The sequence below is a fragment of the Drosophila novamexicana genome, unplaced genomic scaffold, assembly GCF_003285875.2.
Source record: "Drosophila novamexicana strain 15010-1031.04,08,12 unplaced genomic scaffold, DnovRS2.1 tig00000820-arrow-pilon, whole genome shotgun sequence".
Lineage (NCBI taxonomy): Eukaryota > Metazoa > Arthropoda > Insecta > Diptera > Drosophilidae > Drosophila > Drosophila novamexicana.
Window position 1 is genome coordinate 1,826,353 of NW_020824828.1, and position 24,180 is coordinate 1,850,532.

Consider the following 24,180-nt stretch of genomic DNA (forward strand, 5'->3'; position numbering starts at 1 on the left):
TGTTCATCAAGTGTGCGCATTTTTATTAACATTGTGGGCAAAATTCCCTAATAAACAACAAACTAGTTGAAATGCTCAACTCGTGCAAATACCCAGTACTCAGATCTAAAATAAATATAAAATATTTTACTTTAATTTAAATTTAAATTAATTTTATTTTAATTTTTTTTGTTCATTTATTTTTGTTGGATGTACAAGAAACCACATGCCTAATATACTGCACGCAGCTCTTATACCTTTTGGGATAAAGCAAATTTAACAGCTTTGGAAAGTTGAGAATGTCTTTTTGTCATGCACATACCCACCCACCTATTCTGCATAGGGTATAAAAAGCCAAAAACTTCAATAGACTACAAAAAAAAAATATTCATATATGGAATAGTTTCGTTTTTCCCCAACTTACGCATAGCTTTATGGCTGAGCTTTATAAATGCATTTGGCATTGTTGGAACTTCTATTTTCAGGCTGCTTAGCTTTGTATAGTTAAGCCACATTCAGGTGTTTCCAGTTCCGACTTCTGCTGAATTTGAATAAACTGTCAGTTCCATATAAAAAAGACAAGAGACTGGCATTGCAAATGTTCAGCAGCAAAAAAAAAATTCCCTAAATTTTGACGAAATGGGAATGAGCAACATCTCTTTGTATTTCACTGGAGAGAAAGGTGTGTGTGAGTGGGTTGTGTGTGTGTGTGTGTTCTGTGTGTGTACAAAAGTTTATGATGACCTGCTGATATACTGTTGACTCATTTAGCCATTGACCCTTCGTTAAGTGGTGCTGATGGTCTCGTATTTGATTTAATTGTTTGCCTTCTTTTGCTATCAGTTCGAACATCACTTAATTGCCATTCACATTTCTCCTGTCTATTTGTTTTGCAGCAACTATCAACAGATCCAGCATCTGGGCTATGCCGGTCACGAAATCGCAACCGAGAGCATCTCACAGCAGCTGGGACTCCAGGACAAGGGCTACGAGGAGTGGGTCGGCGAAATGATTGGCATGCGTGAAATTCTGCGTCACTTTGCGAATGTGTCCGCGAACGATGTGGTTGGCATGCGTGCACCATTCCTCAAGCCTGGCCGCAATACTCAATACAAGGTAAGTGCATCTGTGTGCAAGTGTCCATCACACATGCACATACAAATACAACAAGTACAACCTCCAACCACAACACAAATGCACATAATTGATTGGCAATTATCAGCTGTACCATTAGAAAGTCACCGAAGTGAATTTGAAAAGTACTGTTCGATGAGAACTCTAATGGTTATAGACAGCGCACATTTCATTAAGTTTTGCTCTATAAATAGTAAGCTTTCGAATCTTTTCTAGTTGGGGCTTTAATCAAACAAAACAACTAAGAGGCTCTAGTCGGGAGTTCCTGACTAGGGGATACCCTGAACCCTCTTCTACCAACACCAAATGAACCTCGCGCTACGCGCTTGTTTGCTTTAGCAGCAATAAAAATAAAAAGAAAAGAGAGCTATACAGCTCGAATTATGATACTCTGCGTTTAAAATCTTAAAGACTTGCTTGAAATTATCGGAAACAAGCTTGTACTGGACGTACAAAAATCTGTAGCTCTAATAGGCTTTGAGATCCTTGCGAATTTTCGTCTACGAAGGACTATAAAAGTAAAATGCAAAACATATTTCAATCAAGAGTAATGCTGTGGAATACAAAAAATTGTATTTAAAACAAAATAAAGTTTCGATAAAAAACGAACGATAGTCGAATTGATAGTATTAGCAGCGCAGTCTTGATATCGATAATCAATAATCGTTTTACTGATTAACTCATCTTTATCGATTATCGACACAGCCTTTACAGCCTTACATATCTCTATTGATTATCGCTTTTTTTCCACTCGCAGTCTGCTTAAGGCAAAACAACCCTCAGATATGCATGGATATTTCAAATTTCGTAATTATAGGCAAGCCCAACAAACTTAGCCGGACAGGTTCACAGCAGCAGCTGCTCATCCCAACACAGGCATAGAGTATCTGCTTGACACGACAAGAAGACACATCAATGTCTTTGCGGTTTGCGTACACCACCCACACCACGCACACCACCCACAGCATCCACCAGGAGTGGTAGCAGCCAGCGTTATCATTATCATCTCGTTAGTGCTAGCAGGCCACAAATCTAGTCGTATTTAAAATCATATCAATATCAGATCACTTTGCAAACATAATGGGCTAAAATGTCTGTGATAAGCGTCACCTGATGGTCGCGCGATGGGCGATGGGTGATGGGCGATGGGAGGTGGGCGTGACCGTGTCAAAGCGTATTAAATTGCATGTGATAATATGTGTGTGTACAAAGTTTATTATCTGTTGCACTGAGCTTGACAATAATGATGTTGATGAATGGGTAATGATATTGTCGCCGGAATGTGGGTTGGAATGTGGTCTGTTGACGCTTTCAATGCCTGAAATAATCAAGATAAGCGAACATAAAGAGCGCTTTATTATAATATCAACCAGGCATTTAATATAAAAATCAGTTATTTTGCAATGAGTTCTGTTGATACAGCGTATTGTGTGTGCATTGCTGTGAAATTTCAGCTTCTTTTTTATGTAATATAATATTTTTTTATATATAATCTTACAGGTTTTGGAAGATTTTGGCTACATTTACGACAGCTCCATAACTGTGCCACCAATTCCAGTGCCCGTCTGGCCGTACACGCTGGACTTTAAGATCTCGCACGAGTGCAAGAGCGGCACATGCCCATCGCGCACTTTTCCGGGTGTTTGGGAGGTGCCATTGAATACCCATTATGTTGAGGGCTTTGAGGGCGGTCACTGCCCCTATATGGATCAGTGTGTGCTCCATAATTTGGATGAAAACGAGGTGTTCGAATGGCTGCAGGAGGACTTTTCGCGATACTATGAACAGAATAAGGCACCCTACATGATGCCCTTCCATACAAACTGGTTCCAGACCAAGCCATTGGAAAATGGCCTGCACAAATTCTTGGACTGGGCGCTTGAATTGTAAGTTTAGCTTCAAAATGTATATTTAAGCAGTTTAACTAGGCCTGTAAGTTGTTATTGGTACTAACTTTCACTTCACATAAAATCTATGAGTAGCTTGAAAATCAGACTCAATCTCATCTTTGGCTGTGCATTTTTGCGAAAGATTCCAAATTAATTCTGACCAGTTTAAAAGTTTGTAAATTCTATTCGTATATTATTGACTTTGTTAGCTGGAAAAAACAACAGCACGAATGTTGACCTCTGTTCTTCCTGAGAAAAGTTTGTGTTTAGCAATGGGCCTGGGCCGTGTTTTTCTCGGCCAAAATATGAGCTAAATTTCATTTTCAATGAAATCCAAAATCTTCTGTTATCCTTCGACAAGAAAAATTCCAAGAAAACACAGAGCAGCAAGATACTTTCGACGGTGTTTGGCTGATCTGCGCCGTGCCTTGGTATACTTTTCCCGTGCGCGTCTGAGAAAGTTAGTTTCGTGCTCGTGTTGGGCCGTATCGGCCCACTTCCATCCCTACTCGTGTGCAATTTTGTTATCTACGCACGAGGCTTTCAATTTTTCATAAATGTATATCTCGGCTCTGGCTTTTTGTTGTTGGTGTTTTCTTAATTGAAAGCCAACTTCGGCAGGCACATGCACATGCACACGCACACACAAGCACATGGGCAGCTGGCGTTTCCTGCAGTGCGCTTCCGATTGCCGCTGGCAAGTTTTATATTCAATTAAAAGAACGCAACAAAAAAAAAACGAGAAAATCGAGAGATGTGAAACAAGTAGATGAAAAACGCAAAGGCAACAGCAGCAGCATCCCCACCAACAACAACAGCAACAACTACAACAACAACAACAACAACATCAACAAGAGTAACAGCAACAACAATATTGGCAATTGCTATAAAAATTGCTTGAACAAGCGGCATATGCTGCTAGTCCATGGCGCTCAATGGAGGAGGGCACATGTTGGCGGCCACCGTGATGGGCCCCGACACGGACAGCGGTCGCATGTATCTGGAACAGGTTGATGCGACGTCCGCGCACCAGCCAACACACCAATAGCACTGGCAGTCACTCAACCATATGCACAACTCTCGACGGTATCCCGAATCTCAGCCAATGCCCAACAATGGCGACGCTGTGGTCAGCAGAAAAAATCAGAAAAGGGAAAAGAGCAGCCAGAGACCAGGAGAGCAAAAAAAAATCGCACGTTTTAATGAGAAAAGTTTAATTTTGTTAAACTTTCATTTTGAAAAATATCTGCGCAGGCACAGCAACGGCGACAGCGACAGCGGCAGCAGCAGCAGATCGAGCTCACAGCTCTCAGGGCTCTGGGCACAGCGAGGAGCTGGCAAAGAAAACAATCAGCAGGACGGTGCAAAGCGAGCCAAGGCAAGGGAAAGTTGGGCAAAGCGGGGCAAAGCGCTGGGTCGTAGCTAACTAAAAACCATGTTAAAACGCACAAAAACAACATGAGAGCCAGCCAAGAGAGAGAGACACACTGTAACACAGCGTGGCTGGACGGAATGAGGTTCAGGTTCAGGGGGATTGCGGCATCAAAGTGCCAACAGCGTGTACTACGGCGGGAGGAAGCACAAAACTTCCATAATGAAGTTATGTGCTGATAGCATCGCACTTTGTCAGCATTGCCCCACGCATATTCAGTCGGGTAGCCTCGTATCGGGTCGCCTCACAATGAAAATGAAAATGAAAATGGCGCATGAGCCACTCACTGAACCACTGGCCGGCCATCAAGCGTGGAACATCATAATTCCCATTTTATATCCGCATTATTTTTTATGTAATTTTTAATGAAATCAAAATACATGCTCCCATAATTTCAAACCTAATTGAGCTACGCAAGTACTTTCCACATACCACAGGGAATATTCGAAATATTTACTTCACATACGCACTTAAAGCGTCTGCAGAGGATAGGAGCAGGACAACGAAGAGGAAAACAATATTTACATATACTTTAAACAATGCGAAACTTATTTAGTGTCAGCCAATAGAACTAATCAATCGACTCAGAGCCACGTTTTTCCAATGACCCACTTCACATAAAAGGCTATGCCAATCCATATTTTATATAAAGCAGATGTGATCCGACTCGAAACCGGAACTTTTAATGAACGTATATGAAAATCAATACGATATATGAATCAGATGAGATATGCTAATTGATACTCTATATAAAACGGATGAGATCCGGTTCGAACGAAGATAATTGTTCAAATTGTACCAATCTGAAACCCGAGCCGAATCGTTAATTTTTCGGAAATGGTTTGATTCAAAATAAAAAGAAAGAAAGAGAGCTTTGGTCCAGTATTAAGTATATGACAATTTTGGGTAGAGTTCAAATGAAGCCCGCATCTTGTATAACATATATTATAATTTAATTGAATTGTTACCCTAAAACATTGAATAGAGTATGGCAAGTCAAGGTTTGAAGCAAAGCCTAGATCCAAGGATGTGGAAAACAAGCTTCGCTGGGAGCGAACCCCAGGACAGGAGGTTGGTTTGAGCCGTGAACCAGATGCTTAATCTTAGTTTCAGAGCAACAAGTAACCCAATATATCTCGTTCCAGTTAAATACCTTGCAAAGTTTATGTCCGCTGACAAGAAAAAATACGCATCTACTTATGAAGTATAGTTAAATATTCAGCAGTTGCATTAACATTCTGATAAGCTTTAATAGCCAGAAGAGTTTTAAGAAACGTAAGAACGAGAACTCGCGTGTTTCTGAACTCAAGCAGATAAATGTAGACAAACATAAGGTTAAAACAACTTGAATAATCGGTTTTTCTAGGTGGCAAAGAAAACAAAGCAACATACTATTTAAAGTGAATTAAAGTTGCAACTCGAATCATTTGGCTGTGACATGAAGGGAACGAGACGATGAACCGACATTGCGCATTCAATTCTGGCACACGAGTCGAACTCTTTCACACTCGCGTTCGCTAACTCTGTCAATATCTCATCTGCATGTTGTTCAACTAAGACAGAAGTTGGTCGTATGCAGTTGGCTGCCATTATGATCGGACTCGGACCATATGCAGGCGTGGTCCAGGTGTGTGTGCGCGCCAATTGCGCTAAAAGAGATTGAATGCTAAATCGGGTCTGGGGCGAAACTAAGCGGGTTGAGCTGAAGCTAAACTGAAAAGCAGCTGCTGCAAAACTATTTCTCGCACAATTGTACGAAGTTTTTAATTAGTGTGAATGACTTTCAACATTGAGCTGGTGTCGACGCTCACAGCTGTAGATGTGGCAGAAAGCCGGAGCAGGAAGCCGGCAGCCAGTGGCAGGCGTTTTACTGTTTGCATGAGATGCTTGAAAATGCGTGCCAGAATGATGAAACGCCTCCTGGACTGCAAACAGCCGAGTGGGAGAATTAGACAAAATGAGAGGGACAGCGACAGAGGCAGAGAGGGAGAGAGAGAGAGAGAGGGAGGTTTGGGTCCAGAGCAAAAGAATGCTATAAAGTTTTCTTTTGCCCTGACTCGCTTGTTGATGTTGGTACATCCGTTTGTCAGACACCTGTGAGCGAGCATTTTGTGCGAATGGAAAGCCGTGTAGTCGATTTCAAGCTGGATCAGCCTTAAGTTGGGATTATTTTTATTTCTAGAAATTGTTTGAGTAATATTCTGTTATTACTCTCACAATTAGTTAATAACTAAAATGACGATTTAATCTTATAATAGTTGTCGCTTATTCTATCAATATCGAAAAAGAGACTGTCATTAATTTATTTTTCGATTTGCATTTACTCTGATTCACAGACCCGACGTCTACATACTGACCGTCACCCAGATGCTGCAGTATATGACTGATCCCAAGGAGCTGCGCGATGTAAGTCAAATCGAGTCCTGGAAGTGTGACAAAAATATTGCCGTTGCGCCCAAGCCCTGCAACATTTGGCAAACGTGTGCGCTGCCATTCAAGATACCTGAGCAAAATCTGACAGATACTCGCTACATGGAGACGTGCCGCGAGTGCCCCAATGTTTATCCATGGCTGGGCGATGCTGCCGGTACGGGCATCTCCGGGCGTGACAATTACATTTTCTCGGGTCCCAACAACGAGGCGCCCGAGGGGGATGATGCTGCCAAGAGAAAGTAGAGCGTTTTGTGAACGCCTTTGTCTACATGTACCCTCCTCACCTTTTTCCATTCTACTCTTTATTTGCACTTTTTCCATGTTTTCGCTGCGTTTTTGTTTTTTTGCCCTTGTCATTTGTTCTATGCTTTCTTTAATTTCTTGCACAAATGCACGTCATGATGATGCAATAATGAGCAATCCCTTTATTTGCTTTTTTATTATTACATTTTTTTTTTTTTTTTTTTTTTTGTGTGCTATACTTCTTTTCATTTCTTCTACTTTTGTAGCCGGTAAGCAAAACTGTATCAAATTGTTCTTAGCTCTAATATATATATTCTTTGTATTAATAAATACACACAAATTTTTTTAACATGCTATCTTTTTATATGTTTAAAATAGCTGATCGGGTGGAATATCAATAGATATATAAAAACGGTAAAAGAAAGTCGATTATTTCGAATATCGACATTGAAATTATATTTTTAGCATCTAAAAACGTTTGATAGCTTCATTTTTTTTTTTTTAATATGTGATCTCTGACATTGAGGTATGTAATCGAAAATTTGATAATGTCATCGACTGTTTAACAGCACCAACATTGTTCTACATAGCAAGTCAAATGCAGCAGCAAAACTGCATTCATCATTTAACACAGCAAGCCAGCCAAAAATATCGCAATCTCCAACTTTTGCCAGCGAAATCAACTATGACCATGTATTTAAAACCGAAATTAGACGCGACGGCACCGAGAGCAGCGCCCAAAGGTCGGCGGGTAACAAAAAAAAAGAGAGAAAAAGCAAATAAAAAATTTCCGGCAAAACTTTTACAATTCCAACCAGGGGAAAAAACACGTGCAAGGCCTCAAAGGGAAGATGCAATGAGGATGATGAGGGCGACATCGCAGGTGAGCATCACCGCATCGGCACCACAATGCACCACCCACCCACACACACACAAAGGCCCAGGCGAAGAGCTTAAAGAGCTACAAACAGTGTTTGTTATACCCTGTACGCAAGGTATACGTGCACACAACTATTTAATTTTCTTGATATTTTGCAGGATAGGATTGTGGACGTAAGCGAACCTAAACATATTATTATAAAATATGGAGTATTTGTAAGAAAAACAATTGAAAACAAATAGTAAGAATTGTCTGCAAGACATTGGCTCCCTTAACAATAATATATCAGACAATATAAATTAACTATTTAAAGAATATAACATTAAGTACTTGTACACAGATGTGGTTCTTGGTCTTAGTAAGATACCCTAGGACTAGAGGGCAACTCACAGTTGAGCAGCATTGCGTTAGTAATAAAACGTTCACGCTGTGCGTTCAGTTCGTTTTGGAAAAGTTTTGTTTTTTTGAAACGAAACTACAAACACAAGCAAACACGCGCATTCCACATACTCAAACACACCCCACGCATACACACATACATATAAAAATGGGACATGAAAGCTCATTCATTGCTGCTGTTAGCTAAGAGCAAGTGATTGTGTGTGCGCGTGTATGTCTGTGTGTGTGCGTTAGTGCGTGTTTTTTCGCCAACTTCAGCTCAAAATGAATGAATAAAGTTAGTCGGACAAATTGCATTTTCCGAAAATATTATCCCAAACAAGTAATTGAAAATTTGTTGGTCGTATTTATGCCCGCATCGGACCTTCAAGCTCTTTTATTTCGGAACAGCTCAAATTGCCAGTTTAAAAAGGAAGCAAGCCGATAAAAAGCGAAGAAAGGTAGACATAGATATAGATATAGATATAGATATAGATATAGATATAGATATAGATATAGATATAGATATAGATATAGATATAGATATAGATATAGATATAGATATAGATATAGATCTAGATATAGATATAGATATAGATATAGATATAGATATAGATATAGATATAGATATAGATATAGATATAGATATAGATATAGATATATAGATATAGATATAGATATAGATATAGATATAGATATAGATATAGATATAGATATAGATATAGATATAGATATAGATATAGATATAGATATAGATATAGATATAGATATAGATATAGATATAGATATAGATATAGATATAGATATAGATATAGATATAGATATAGATATAGATATAGCTATAGATATAGATATAGATATAGATATAGATATAGATATAGATATAGATATAGATATAGATATAGATATAGATATAGATATAGATATAGATATAGATATAGATATAGATATAGATATAGATTAGATATAGATATAGATATAGATATAGATATAGATATAGATATAGATATAGATATAGATATAGATATAGATATAGATATAGATATAGATATAGATATAGATATAGATATAGATATAGATATAGATATAGATATAGATATAGATATAGATATAGATATAGATATAGATATAGATATAGATATAGATATAGATATAGATATAGATATAGATATAGATATAGATATAGATATAGATATAGATATAGATATAGATATAGATATAGATATAGATCTAGGATATAGAATAGATATATCATATAGATATGATTTATAGATATAGATATAGATATAGATATAGTTATAGATATAGATATAGATATAGATCTCGATATAGATATAGTTAGCTATAGAATATCGTCTAGATATGATCTAGCTATAGCTTAGATATAGATTCGATATAGATGTAGATATAGATATAGATTATAGATATAGATATAGATCTAGATATAGATAAGATATAGATCTAGATATTAAGATATCGATATCGCTATAGATATAGATATCGTCTAGATATGATATCGCTATAGATCTAGATATAGATATAGATATAGATATAGATATAGCTCTAGATATAGATATAGATATAGATATAGCTATAGATATAGATATAGATTATAGATATAGATATAGATATAGATAAAGATATAGATATAGATATAGCTATCGATATAGATATTAGATCTAGATCTAGATATAGCTCTAGATATAGCTATATATATAGATATAGATATAGATATAGATATAGATATAGATATAGATATAGATATAGATATAGATATTTTTTTCGGTAAGCGGGTGAAAAGGGAAATTTAATTGCGTTCAAATGTGACTGGCTAAAGGACAGAACATAAACGCGTCTTCTTTTACGCCGCAATGTCACGTGCGAGTGGGTGTGGCAAAGTGGGTTAATTGTTAAGCGGCGTGTGACTTTTTAAGCCACAGCTCTCAAACCACTCACATATATTCGCACATGCGACAAAAAAGTAATACGAATATGATGTCAAGAGCGTAATTATTGAATTACTTTGTGTGTGCACGCACATACACACATCCACTCAGCTCTGACTCGTAAAAAAGTAAAGGTGGCGCATGTACGTGGTAATATTATGCAATATAAAGTGGCAACTTGTAAATGTGTAAAATGTCAGTTACAACTGAATGGGGGCGGAGCAGCGCGGTGTGGCGGCGAGTGGCCCGTGTCAGTTGGCAACAAAAACCAAAACAAAACTGCAACAACAACAGCAGCAGGTAACAACAGTTGCAATAAGAAGATACATAAAAAAAGGCACCTATGTGTGTCCAACATGCTGCGAGTGGCAGCCACCAACAAGGGGCAGCAGCATCCGCACCAGCGCCAACTGGCAACGCACGGCACGTTCACGGGCAGCAGAGACACACACACTTACACACACAACTAAACACACACATATTCACATAGATACACTCGCCTTCGCTTATGCGGTTAAAATAGTGGCAAAAGTAGTAGCCAACACACATACATAGCCCGACTATAATTACCCTGTTAAAAGGGTCTTAAGTGTGTGAATAGGCTAGAGAATACCTTTTTAAATCGCAATTACTTAATTGGGGAAGAAATCTTAGGAAATATAGGAATATACTGCGTTGTCAAAAGAAATGGAAACACATTTATGATATTCCAGTACCATTCTTTTAGTTATTATCATATTATTATAAGTATTATTCTAAATTTTTGAACCGAATCAGTTCCAGCACAGAATATTTTATGCGTTTACCAAACTAGCCGAAGTCTTATTTTCAAAATTTTAATCTTGCACCAATGAAATTTAGCCCGCATTTTATACAAGAAAATATTTAAAGCTAAAAAAATATTTTCAGTACAACGGGCGACTGCCAATTAAAAATCGAATTGATTGTTATAATTTTCGTTTTGAAAATAAATGACAAACCTGTGCTTAAACATGCAGCAAGGTTCATAAATGCGGAAAATTAAGTTCAAGAAACGAGCCTCAATGCAGAGTTCGGTCTTTAAAAGACTCTATTTCTAGCCTATTTACAAAATCTGATATTTGTAGCTCAAGTCTTGTGGCAGATATAGATTTTCGCAGTTTAGCCTTCGCTTGGTTGACGTGGTCAACAAAGTTTTAGACTATCTGACTTACTTATACGAGGTCATGTTGAAAGATTTTAGACTCTATGTCACAAAACTATCTATATATTTATAATTTATGCTGATTCACAACATACCCTGCCAAAGCTTGTCCTTTACAGGGTACAAAAATGCAGCAGTGAGGCACATGTGTTTTTTTTTACCATGAGTGTGTGTATCAGCGAGTATGTGAATTTGCAGCGCGTGCCTTTTGGCGTCCATGTGGTAACACACACTTACAAAAAGCAACCAACAAACACACGCACGCACACTCACACACACTCACACACACATAGACACAGCAAGCTCACCTCTGCACAGAAAGAAATGTTTACCTTAAATTACCGCCATGCACACTTACCTCTCACTCCCTTCATATATATATATATATATATATATGTGTGTGTGCAGCCGTGAGTCGCAAAACTTTGTCATTTAGTTAGGTGTAAGTTAGTTTTTGGCTTAGGAACGCCAACACTAATACTAAAACACTTTAAACAGTTGCCATGGGGACGACGGATGGCGGCTGAAAGAGATGTAGACTGAGTTACCGTAATTTAGTGCATTTGCAAAATGTGCGTACGTGTAACATAAGACCAGACACACTCTCACATACGTACACACACACACACTCAGATCATCGAGTTACTACTTTGGGGGTAAAAGTTAACTTTCCATTAAATCAAACCACCGACTTGAAGACATCGCTTAAAATATGACAAAATATAAAAAAAAATGTGTTCAGGGGATATTCGAGTACAGTTGTGTTAAATTTAAACTTAAATTTTAAACATTAAATTTGTTATCTGCTTTCAAATATGCCTTAAAATTGGTCTATAGAAATCATTAAATTTAAAACAGTGTATTATGTATATTCACACATATAATTATTTTATTATCGTAACACACTTTCGGCTTTAAATGCTTTTCCCTCCTATACACAAAAAAATAAAAAAAACATACATATGTACATACAAAAAGACTTGAAATCAAGGCACTAAAGCCTGAGGACTTACATACATGAAATCTTGAGAATCGCAGAGTAGGCCACTTTACGTTTTATTTAATTTGCAGCACAGCATGCAGAATCATCCAAAAGTAGAGTAAACTTGGTTTTCGTTTGGTCTAAGGAAGCATACTTGTTTACATATACATTCATACTTAATACACCTGCTTGCAAAACTGAATTCACATTCCTACAAAAAAAGTTGTTTATATTGATAACACACTTTATGGACATCACACTTTAAATAAAGCATGAAAACCTGTTGGACTTAATTTAACTATTGAGAATCGCAGAGTAGGGCACTTTACGTTTGATTCAGTTGATCGAATCTTCCCTGTCCTGGATCGCTTAAACTTAACGCTTAACTCGTCGACAGGGGACTACATAAACAAGGCAGTACAACAATAGAGTATAAAACATAGTTTAAACTTATATATATTCTACTATATACTTGTGCATACAAGTGAACAGTATGTGTGTATGTATTTTTGTACATATTTACGACTATATGTATGTATATACTGGAATATAAGAAAAGCATAAGTTGAACTCCGGCATATTCCGCATCGATACGTCTTAATAGCTGCCAACACTCATTAATGAGTTTTAATCGAATGATTAATTTCTTAAGAGCTCTTTTCTCTATTACGGCCTCAGCCACAACCATTTGAATAGCTGTCCACGGATTTGCAATCGCCCCATGAGTAGTTACCTTAGGTTTAATGCCCCACGCTCGCAGCTCGCGGCTCGCACCACACCAAATACCATGAGAGGGAGCACAAGCATCGAAGCTGCCGCCCACCTGAAAAACTCCCCGGGCCATGCTGATTATTTTCTACTTTGCGACGGCTTTGCCCCTGGCTTGTGCCCGTGCCAGCAACAGCTTAGCGAGGCTGCCAATGGTGGGTTGCAAGGCATGGCGGAGGCAGGGCAGGGCAGGGCATGGCTTGGCTTGATTTGGTTTGCTTTGGCGCATGTAAAGCAACAGAAAATCGATTAACATGGCTTTAATGGTCGCTCCCTGCCACTTGGCAATTGCAACAGCATGCTGACAATGAGACCGCGACAAACTTCTCACGCCTGTGAAAGGCCCCGCGTGCGTGTCTTCACCCATTCAGACGCCTGTCCCAGCTGCCAACGGTGTAAATGAGTGAGCAACTGGGGGTTTCCGGTCGCCCACTTACACAATTACACTGCCTCAGCCAAAGACACCCCCCCCCCCCCCCCCCCATGCGCCCTCCGCGCCGTCAACCCCATCAGCAGCTTCCTTTTGACTTTGCGCGTGCCGCGTGAGCACGATTAAAGGTATTAATTGTGACAGATTTACGCATTCATTGTTTAGGACGTGACCCCACCTTCGCGCCTTTTGAAACATTCAAATTCCGATGCTGTTAATGATGAGCCCATGTTTTCTCAGCTTAAGCAGCTTTAAAATGTTGCTATAATCGATTTTATTTCATATGGAAATTGCGTTAAGTCGGCTTACTTCAAATCTCTGAAACTCACATGCGACTACGGTGTTCGATAGAGACATGGCCAGATAGCTGAGAGGTTAGATAGATAGAGAGCAGGCTGCTGGTTCGCTTAAGATTCGGTTCGTGCATCCGGTATACCACAACTACTTAGCTAGATTTTCATTCGAGCTTTAGGTTAAAAGTTGCCAAACTAATAATAAGCCAAGTAAGCGTGCTCCAGTCGGGTATGCCCGCTATACATGCATACACAGAAACACAAACATACGTGCGGCTATCACTTGACTCCACTCCGCGTCAATGCTTATAGTCCGATTTTTATGAAAATTTGGAGTGTCATTAATACGACACCCAAATGCGTGTATATACTAAGTCGCACTGGTCTTCCACTAAACATTTTCTAATTATGGGCCGAAAACGGAAGGTCTACAAAAACTGATACATCCAAAATTTGTTCATGCTATGAGAGTACGTACATGCTAAATGTAACTTGCATTTATAACTTTCGAGATATGCTTAAAAAAACAAGTTTCAAATCGATTTTTATCGAATACATGGCTTAAATTTCACTCGCTTCTAAGATCGAAGGATATGGCTAGATCGGCTTAGCCAATGGTCCTGATCAAGAATATATATATTTTGTGGGGTCAAATTTGCTTCCATCCGCTTGTTACATACCTTTTCACCCGCTTTAATGGATTGAGGGTATAAAAAAACTAGCTGTGGCTTTGGAATTATTCTTCAGGAATCACAACGTCCTGCTCACACATAAAGAGCGGAGTTTGTCTTCGGAGACTCGCAGAACACTCGACTCTTCTTGTAACCTTTATAACACAGCACAGTTGGGATTCAAAGCAGATTCTTTTGAAGCCTCTGAAAAGTGTCCCCTATCACATTCTGTTGCTGTTGCGGTTTAAAAAGCGGGCTGCACCCGCAGATTGGGCCCGGCGCAGGGGCTATCTATACAAAAACTATTTGGTTTCTTACGTAAGGTCCCTGGTATGGTCTTGTCAAGAACTGTAATGCCCGTTTAATATCTTTTAAGTTCAAAAATCGCTACACTCGCAAATTATTTGCTGTATATTACGCATACGCAATGTGACCATAAAATTGCTGTCAGCTTGCATTTAAGTGAATTTCAATTGGGGTAAAAGCCACAGATAAATTTGTTATAACCAAATAATTTGGAAAATTATTTGATTGTTGCAGAACGCAAACATGATTGATACCGGCTAACAGCATAAATATTTCAATACTCATAATGAGGCTCTCATGAAAATGCGAGTGCATACGAGTAGGTACTTGTTTAGCTGACATAAGGGCCTGGCTCATGCTTTCCCATGTACATACATAATAATTACTGACATATCGATTAGCATAAAAAATTTGTACATCAAATGTGCGTCCCCAATAACAAACTATCATTCTACATGACTTTGTGTCTTTCACATTTCCACCCATTTCCCGCCCGCGGTAATGAATACACATAAGCGTTGCACACAAGGTGCTGAAACTTAATCCCCTTATATGCTTGTGGAGTTGGAAAATATATGATATAGTGGTGCCACTGGCCAAGTCAAAATCAGGACTCAACGAACTGGCATTGTGTGTGGGTCCGAGCTGTACTCGTTCACATTACTCATTACATAGGCACCACAATTGGCGTTGATCTGTGACACCCGCCAAAACATTTGTCATGCGCAGGACATTTTACGAAATCAAACTGAAATATCCACATAAATTGTGAATCCTATCAATGCATACCCTTACAAAATAGAATGGAATGCAAATTTAACAAAACGCTATGGCAACGAATTCTAATTTAACACAAACTCTCAAAGTTATCTAAAATGTTATTTAGATTCAGTTAATAATTTTCAATAAAACTGAGTGTCTTCAAATTGAAGCAATTTTTTTTTGATCAATTATAATTTAAATAAATTCTGTGGCCTTTAAACTGCAGTACTTAAAGAGCATTAGAAATTAGAAGCCAGATTCTCGTCGACAAAAAACACTTTGCCAAATGTCAACGCGCTATATTTATGCAGAATTGATTTTGCAACAACAACAACAATAATAACAAGAACAAGAGCAACAACTGGCATGACAATGTATTACACAAACATACGTGTATATAGAGCATATACAACATATTTACACGTATTCCGGGGGCCAGTGGCAGCCAGCTCGCTTGGTAATGACAGAAATTTGGAGAATACCCATTAGGGAGGCCCACAAAATGACATTGCAATTGAATTACGCGCAGCAATAAAATTTATGTTGTACACGTCGCACAGTGTAATTGAGAAATAAGCACAAAAATAAACTGCAAGCAAAAGTTTAAACAACAGAACAACTTTTTACACATTCGCATACAATTTATTTTATAAAAGCACATGCCTTTGGAAGATTATGTGCTAAGTTGTTTCATTGGGGATTTTTTTTATAATGGTTAAAAGTCTTTTTTACCATCAAACAAACTTCCTGGAATATAAATTATTACAGTCTTTTAAGTTACTACCGGATATTACCCGGCCTTGCCCGTGGCAAGATTTTTGCTTCAAATTTTAGTAATCGTTTTCCGCCCTTGAAAAATTCCATGACGATAGCTTATAAACTCAGAGACTAGCTTGCACAGAAACCGACAGACTTAGATATGTCGACTCGGCTGTGCTCATGCTAATCAAGAATATATATACTTTATGGGCTTGCAGACATTTCCTTCTATGCATTACATGCTTCGTGATGGAACCTAATGCCAACACACCAGTTATTTGGGAGTGCAGCGCATTTAATACGTCGTTATAAGCTAATGTCAACCGAATTAATACAAGTCGGACTTAAAATATCTTTTCCTGATTTCAGAAATAGGTTTGCAGCCTTTTATCGTGAAGTACAAATGTCCGAGTTGCCGTTGTTCATGTACTGTCCCGGCTCCATGGCCGTCAAGTTGCGTGATTCTTGGCTTGTTTGCAGTTTGATGTAGATTGGCCTGGTCTTTGGCTCCGGCTACGGAAGTTTAGCGCATTGCAAGTGAAGCATCGCATCGCTGTTAGCGTTGAGTGTGCCACATGTAGGTGCATATATGTTGGCGGGTGGTGGGTGTGTGTGTGCGTGTGTCGCTTGGTTGTGTTTATGCGGTTCATTGTTGTTGAAAAGCGCAGTCCGTGCCGACACCCCGGGCAATGCAAATATATGCACATGTGGACATAAGTACATGCCAGCCAGCGTCAGCCGCCGTTGACGAGGCCATTGGAGTTGATATAACCTACAGTATTGTGGACGGGGACCAGAGGTTGTGTAGGTGTTGAATGCAATTGGCTTGAGTCTGTGTGACGCTCTGAATAAACAGCATGGCTGCGTCAAAAGGAAGCCAGGACGCAATACAACGACCAAAAGTCTAGTCGGGCACAAACAACCAACATGCCCTCACGCACAATCACAGTCACACGTACACACAGACACACACACACACACACAAACTAGCTGGAGACCATGGCAGGAAGCTTTGAGCCTTGAGGTCACTCCGATTGCGACGCGGGAAATTTCGTCAAATACAGGCAAGTGACAGCGTCCAGCCTTAAAACAACATCACGCTGCCACGCCCCCCTTTAAATATGCAGAAACACATCCGAATCTGTGTATGCGTGAAAGTGCGTGTGTGTGCTTGTGTGCGTGTGCATGCAAGTGCGCGCCTGGTTGCGTTTACCATGTCAGCTGGTTGAGCACAAACAAGCCCGCACCCAGGCAAAGACCAGGCTTTGAACCAGGTCATTTGTTCGTCATATCCCATGCAAAAAGGATCATCCATAAGGTAAAAAGTCAAGACACTTGAATTTCAATTAAAACCTGAGGACACACACACACGCAGACACTTGAAACTGAACAGAATTATTTTGTTTGACCTCAGACATAAAGTACATCTACCCGATATTTAATTGATGGTATTATTATTAATATTGTAATACATATTATTTTTCACCGTGCAGAGGTACAGGGCATTCACATAAAACGTTTTCTAAAGTCTTCTGATCCCCTCCACAGAATCGTCTTGGGTTTCAGTTTTTGAGGTAATAGAATATTAGGTTGTATATGTTCTCCTTTCTCAGGTGCACAAATCGGGTGCTTGTATTTTCAACACACAGTCAGCCTAGTGTAGTCGTGGTTCAATTCTGTGTTCCTTGGAGAGTCCACTTTTTGCCCCTTGCTCGGCTTAGAAGTCGGCCATATTGGTTATATTCCTCAATAGGAACGTACTGCTAGCATATTCAGCTGCTGAAATCAGTGGCCGACCAGCTTTGGCGCGATTGTAAAGGGTCTTGGCTCTTGGAGTGCCGCCTGGCTAGCAAAGAATAATTAAGAGATCCTTTCGCTCAAATTTTCCAGAGCCTGATCTGACAGCGCGCGCTCTTGCTTGAAGACTTACTCGTGCTTATTGACTATTTTAATATATCTTAGTTCCAATAAATCCGGCATCTGTATCTTCCTTTTCCTTTATGGATCCATATTCTATATCTGTAAGCTGTTAGGTGGTACATACTATATATATATATATTTAACTATTAAAGCTGTAAATTATTTATACAATCACAATATAGCTATGGACGGATTATGTTTCGTTCTTCGTGTAACTTGTTACGGAGTCTTGCCTTTGTCGAATTCCTCAATGCGATTCTCCAACTTGTCAACCTCCAGCCACAGGAGTGAGGCCTCATGCCAGGGGGGCGGTGGATCGGCATTAATTGTCTCCATTAACTTCTCTAAATGGGCCCGATCCATGTCTATGGCCATTTTTCGTCTTTGATACATAACGGCCCGTAGGTTATCCATTTGGGAATCGGACGATAATCGCTTGACACCAGTTTTAATAGTCTGACACGCCTTGTTGCGAGTTGTGCACTTGTCTGTCTCATTGGTTACTTCCAAGTTCATATCTGGCCACTTCTGCTGCTGCTGATACGTTGTCTTGGGCCTAGCGAATTTTCGAGGTTGCGGTATGGTCTCCAAGCTACGAATTTTCAAATCTTCAGTTTGTGTGGCCACCGTAACGGTCCCAGTATCTGGCCCATTCCACTGGTCAATGTTGTCAGTCTTCAGTAGGTCTTTTATCACAGCATTTGATTTCATTGGATCCATGGCGATCTGTCGTTTTGAAGGGGTGTTAATTGCACTTCACTTGAAATTCGCGTTCAAATTTGATTTTTACCAGATTTGTCTGTCAAATTTTCTATTTATTATTTTCTTCTTGCTCTGCAATCCAGACACAATTTTATTTGCCTTTTGATTCGGCACCTTTCAGCAAGCAATCAACATTAAAAGCATGGCTACCCAAATTCTACAAAATTTTATATTAAATCAAATGCCTACTTTATTCAAGAATTCCTATTCGATAACTAAACGTAATAACTACTATATTTATTCCTTAGACAGGCTCATGCAGGAAATAGTTAGCCAAAGGCCATAGAAGCTACTAAAATTGTTTCCCTGATAAATTATCCCGGGCAATACCCAGGCCTTGCCCGTGGAACGTTTTGTGCCAAAAATTGTAGATATTACCTTTGCACTAAGTACACGCCCGTAGAAAATTGAAATCTACCCATCATGATCTCCACTTCTATTCAAAAATATGTTTTAAGTGCATCGAATAAAGAACTAAGTTTTGGAATCAACGGTTTCCGCCCATGTTAGTCTTGCGATGAGAATCTTAAAGCTAAAGAATAAAGTTTCATTTATTAAGCCTTTGACCCGTATTTGCCACCCAAAAAGATTTTCGAAATTGATTTTGAAGCCGATCGGACGATAAGCAAAAAACCTACATGCAACCATTTTTCGCTAATTAACCACTGTTGTGTCCGGGATTTCCCAAATCGCTGAAACACGTATTCATTAAGTTCTTATGTAGTGCTTTGAAACTAAGTTTGATGCAAATCGAACAAAACTTAAAACTTCGCTCAATATATATAAAGATGTATGAATATGTTGAATCAAACTAGCTTCCAAAGATTTCCAAACAAGTCGAATACATCATCAATGCACAGCTATCGAAATCACCAACATTTATCTAAATCGATTAATTCATCAACACAGCAATCGGATGCAGCGCAGATGCAATTGCGAATGCCTTGAAACAGGTCCACCCTAAAAAAAAGCTAAGAACATCAAACAAAAACAAAGCAATAAAGATAAGCAGAAAAGAAGCGTAAAGCAAACGAGAAAAACACAAAGGCAAACTGAACGCAGCAATTGGAGGCGACAGTCAGTGTCGTGTTCGGAAGCAAGCACAAGCAGCAGTTGAGAGCAACAACAAAAATATGCCACACCCAGTGATCCTGATACATGGTGGAGCGGGGGACATAACCGACTCCCGCGTTGCTGGCAAGTTTAAGGGCATCAAGGACGCGCTGCGTGGTGCCTGGAAGCATTTTGAACCGACAACAGAAGCGTCTGGCAGCGCACTAGATGCTGTTGAGACGGCCGTGCGTTCCATGGAGCTGGATGAATCGTTTAATGCGGGCTACGGTTCCTGCCTTAACACCGCCGGCGGCGTGGAAATGGAGGCCAGTTTCATGGAGGGGCGCGATTTGCGTGCCGGCTGTGTAACACTGCTGTGTGATGTCATGCATCCGATCACAGTGGCACGCCGGTTGATGGAAAGGCGACGTCACGTTTTTCTTGGCGGCCAGGCGGCATTAGACTTGGCGCTTGGCTCGGGCATCGAGCGGCTGCCGGCTGGCTCTCTTGTCACGGAGAGCGCTCAGCAGGCATTGCGAGAGTTTAAGGAGCAGGAGGCACAGGGCTTGGACACCACTTTTGCTCGCACTGAGTTAGATAAGGCACGCACCGATCCGAATGGAGATACTGTGGGCGCCGTTGCCATGGACACGAGCGGACTAATTGTGGTGGGCACCTCAACGGGCGGCATCACGGGCAAATGGCCGGGACGAATTGGCGATACTCCTCTGCTCGGCTGTGGCACCTATGCTGAAAATACTATTGGCGGAATCTCTACTACGGGCCATGGTGAGACCATAATGCGCTACAATCTAGCTCAACGTATATTGGGCGCCATCCAGCATCAGGGACTCTCCGCACAAGCTGCCGCCAAGCAGGAATGCCAGAAGATGACAGAGCGCATCGGCGGCACCGGCGGCGCCATTGTTATTGACCACAAGGGCGAGGTGGGCATCAGTTGGACATCACGCCGCATGGCCTGGGGTTACGTGCGAGACGGCATCATTCATTATGGCATCAATCACGACGAAGTCTTCCAGGAGCCCTTGGTGCCCACACAAGAATAATGCAATCACTTAAAAGCTCTTTTACACAGGTCTTAAGCGTACCCTCAATGTTTTCTGTATTATTTGAATAAATTACTATTAATAAAGCACAAAATTATAAAGTCTAAAATATAAATGATAAATGTGTATGTACATCATTATGAATATCAAAAAAAAAAAAAAAAGACCTTAACATGTCGCTATAATTATATATATATATATATATATATAGATTTCAGAAAATTGTTCATAACACCCAGACTGAATTGTGGATCCATTGTACTTGGCAACTTAAAAGATTATGTCAAAAACCTGAGATAAAACAAAAATCGAGCATTTATTGCTCCATAAACACCTCAACTGTTTAGGATTGCGAATTATACTAAGAACTCTATCGAATTGCGAATTGTACCAACAACAAGGAATCTGTTGAGAGATTTTAACCCTTGACCCGTCCATTCATTTTAATTTGGACAATCAAAGCAATAGCCCATGACAATTACGAAATAATTCAATATTAAGCATCTAAACAATCGAACAAAGAGATATAGAGATTGCACTTGCCTTTGGGCTGTGATCTGACTAACCCTGGCCACCCCTGGGCGCCACTTCGCGCTGCGACTCGTGCGCCTCGGTGGTACCATAGCAATACTTGGCTGCTTCGTTGCGGTACTTGTTCTCGTGCTCGACAGAGTGTGAATTGGTGCGGCACTTGACGAGGCACAGCTCAAAGTGATCCACCACGCTGGCATAGATGTATTTTTGTGTGTCTTGCGCCTGCAGCACCTGCTCCAGCAGCGACCGCTTGTTCGGATGCAGGCAACAGGACACACAGTATTCATAGACGCCGCAGCAGTGCGATGTGGAGTTGCAACTGTGGCAGCTATAGTAGCTAATTCCGGGCAGCTCCACGTTACAACAGCCATTGGCCAGCATCTGCTCACGTAAACATACGAAACCACGCTCATCGGCCAGCAGTTGACTCCCCTGCACCGAGTTGCGACAACGTAAATCGGGATCGCGGGTTCGATTGAGATGTTCTTCCGGCAGCAGCAACTGTTGCTGCCAAAGCAGCGGACGTGTTCGTTGGGCTTTATACTCATCGTAATGTAGCGCGCTAAAGGCACCCTTCTGCTGAGCGTAAAGCAGAGTAATCAAATTACTTAATAGGAACGAATTCTCACATCACAGCTTACCCGATCAAAGAGGCTTTCGAATATGTAGAGAAGGGCCAGCAGTACTAGAATTATATAAATAATGCGTCTTCTTAGCAAGCGTGTGAGTGCGGCTGGCCACATCGTATGCGTATGCGGGCATGGGCATCGGCATCATTGCCAGCGGTTTTTCCAGGCAGTTGGCTGCGTCAAATCTGAAAACAATGCTTTCGTTGTTGCTGATGCTGCCGTGCTACAGCGTCCAAATTGTTAACACGCTGCATGCGCATTGGTTGTTAAGCGCTTTTCGAGTCTATGCCAAATTACTTGGGAAATATTTGCAATTTGTTTTGAGCAAACAGCTGTGCTGAGCGTTGCCAGATCCTTTCACTATCAGGCAACGCCAGTTATAGGATGGCCGTGTCGCTTATCGATTGTTTTCTGAATACTATCGAAGATAATTTGTCTTGTCAACATTTAAAAACTGCAATTATTGACCTACTCTGAGTTAAATTCCTTCTAATTGTTTATTTATTAATGCACACTTATGTGTTACGGTCTTCTAATATATTATATTTAATATCATTTTCATGCCAAAACCTGTATATTGGATTGTTAATGGATTTCTAGGCATGTTTGCTTTTTAATTTTCTCCATCTGACAATGTTTCCGCAAAGTCCTGTTCAGCTTTATAGGCTCTAATTTTCGCACGCAAAGCCATATCGGGTTCCAGATGATGCGGCTGTATATAAGATTTGCTTGCGCATCCTACTACTGGACAGCGTATACCCATGTTGTCTTTTATAATAGCCTGCACTGAATCATGGTCATAGTGATGACCGCAATTAATGTTGCGCACTGCATTCAACATAAGTGCCTTGGACCAGGGGTCATGCATTGAGACCACCATGCCACCGGGTTGCAGGACTTCGGCCACATCCTCATCATCCGCGTTTCTGGCATCCGAGTCAGCATTAACGGCTTCCAGTTCCCGTTTAAACTGTTTGTACTCTGAGGTTATTTTAACATTGATGCGCTTTTTCTCTTCGTTTTCAAATGATTGTAAGCACTGCTTGTTTAAGTCTTCCACTATATCGGTTTCAGCTAATGCTTGTTGTAATACAGCATCGATGCGTTTCTGCTTGGCCTTCATGGCAATTAGACGTTCGCCTACCTCCAAGCGCTCCTTCAATGTATCATTGATCACTTTTTGTATTTGGCTGTGGAAACTGTCATCGCAACCTTTAAAAAATCGCAACATTTTAAAAACACCAACTACCGGCATTGACGATAGCGACTTACAGTTTTCCAACGACTTTATAAACTCGGTGTTTTCAATAATGGTCCTTTTAACATCTTCAATATTACTTATGAACTCCATGGTATTCCTTTATACATTCTATAAACAAGACGCCGATTAATAGCAATAGCTATCGGAACTAAGCAATCGCTTTTTCGAATTGAACTAGGTTTTCACAAAAAGCGCGCTTAATTTAAAAATATACAAACAGCTTCAGCATGCAAGGATTTACAATGAAAATAGATTACCAGATATAATGCAATAAAAATGAAATTAAACTAAAATATTCTCAAAAAGCTGAAGGCCTTTGCTGCTAAAGCTTAAGGTAAGTTTCGCGCAATTTGTATTTCGCGACATTTTATAATAATATAAAAATAATAATAATAATAATAATAATAATATTAAAATCTTAACAATGAAATTATAACATGTAGACTTTGCTATATTCGTCTTAGAGAATATTAGATAATTAAAAAA

The 24,180-nt window shown here is 39.9% G+C and overlaps 5 protein-coding genes across 6 annotated transcripts in view; 2 read left to right on the forward strand and 3 right to left on the reverse strand.

Annotated features, from left to right (window-relative positions):
* The window catches only part of LOC115764417, a 56,456-nt gene extending 49,238 nt beyond the window's left edge, over positions 1 to 7,218 (forward strand). Inside the window, exons 6-8 of the mRNA XM_030707415.1 lie at positions 876 to 1,095; positions 2,614 to 2,999; positions 6,771 to 7,218. Coding sequence (XP_030563275.1) covers positions 876 to 1,095; positions 2,614 to 2,999; positions 6,771 to 7,110 — 946 coding nt within the window. The 3' untranslated portion in view covers positions 7,111 to 7,218. The remainder of the gene's footprint in view (positions 1 to 875; positions 1,096 to 2,613; positions 3,000 to 6,770) is intronic.
* Positions 7,219 to 17,960: 10,742 nt separating this feature from the next.
* LOC115764377 lies at positions 17,961 to 19,274 on the reverse strand. Its single transcript, XM_030707339.1, has 3 exons — positions 19,179 to 19,274; positions 18,558 to 19,114; positions 17,961 to 18,494 (listed from the first exon to the last, which is right to left on the reverse strand). Exon 2 carries the CDS (start codon positions 19,106 to 19,108, stop codon positions 18,608 to 18,610), a length of 501 nt encoding a protein of 166 aa, XP_030563199.1. The 5' UTR covers positions 19,109 to 19,114; positions 19,179 to 19,274; the 3' UTR covers positions 17,961 to 18,494; positions 18,558 to 18,607.
* A 701-nt stretch (positions 19,275 to 19,975) lies between these two features.
* LOC115764278 (probable isoaspartyl peptidase/L-asparaginase GA20639) lies at positions 19,976 to 21,378 on the forward strand. The gene has a single exon (XM_030707207.1). The coding sequence runs from the start codon at positions 20,284 to 20,286 to the stop codon at positions 21,268 to 21,270; it is 987 nt and encodes a 328-aa protein (XP_030563067.1). The 5' UTR covers positions 19,976 to 20,283; the 3' UTR covers positions 21,271 to 21,378.
* Positions 21,379 to 21,451: 73 nt separating this feature from the next.
* LOC115764320 (UPF0454 protein C12orf49 homolog) lies at positions 21,452 to 22,771 on the reverse strand. 2 transcript variants are annotated; one of them, XM_030707266.1, is made up of 2 exons: positions 22,446 to 22,771; positions 21,452 to 22,380 (listed from the first exon to the last, which is right to left on the reverse strand). In XM_030707266.1, the coding sequence occupies exons 1-2, from the start codon at positions 22,545 to 22,547 to the stop codon at positions 21,832 to 21,834; spliced, it is 651 nt and encodes a 216-aa protein (XP_030563126.1). In that variant the 5' UTR covers positions 22,548 to 22,771; the 3' UTR covers positions 21,452 to 21,831. The 2 variants fall into 2 exon arrangements, with proteins under 2 accessions (XP_030563126.1, XP_030563125.1); XM_030707265.1 differs by having other exon boundaries at positions 21,452 to 22,383.
* Positions 22,772 to 22,933: 162 nt separating this feature from the next.
* Positions 22,934 to 23,792, reverse strand: LOC115764352. Its single transcript, XM_030707310.1, has 2 exons — positions 23,706 to 23,792; positions 22,934 to 23,645 (listed from the first exon to the last, which is right to left on the reverse strand). The coding sequence occupies exons 1-2, from the start codon at positions 23,782 to 23,784 to the stop codon at positions 23,047 to 23,049; spliced, it is 678 nt and encodes a 225-aa protein (XP_030563170.1). The 5' UTR covers positions 23,785 to 23,792; the 3' UTR covers positions 22,934 to 23,046.
* Positions 23,793 to 24,180: the final 388 nt, after the last annotated feature.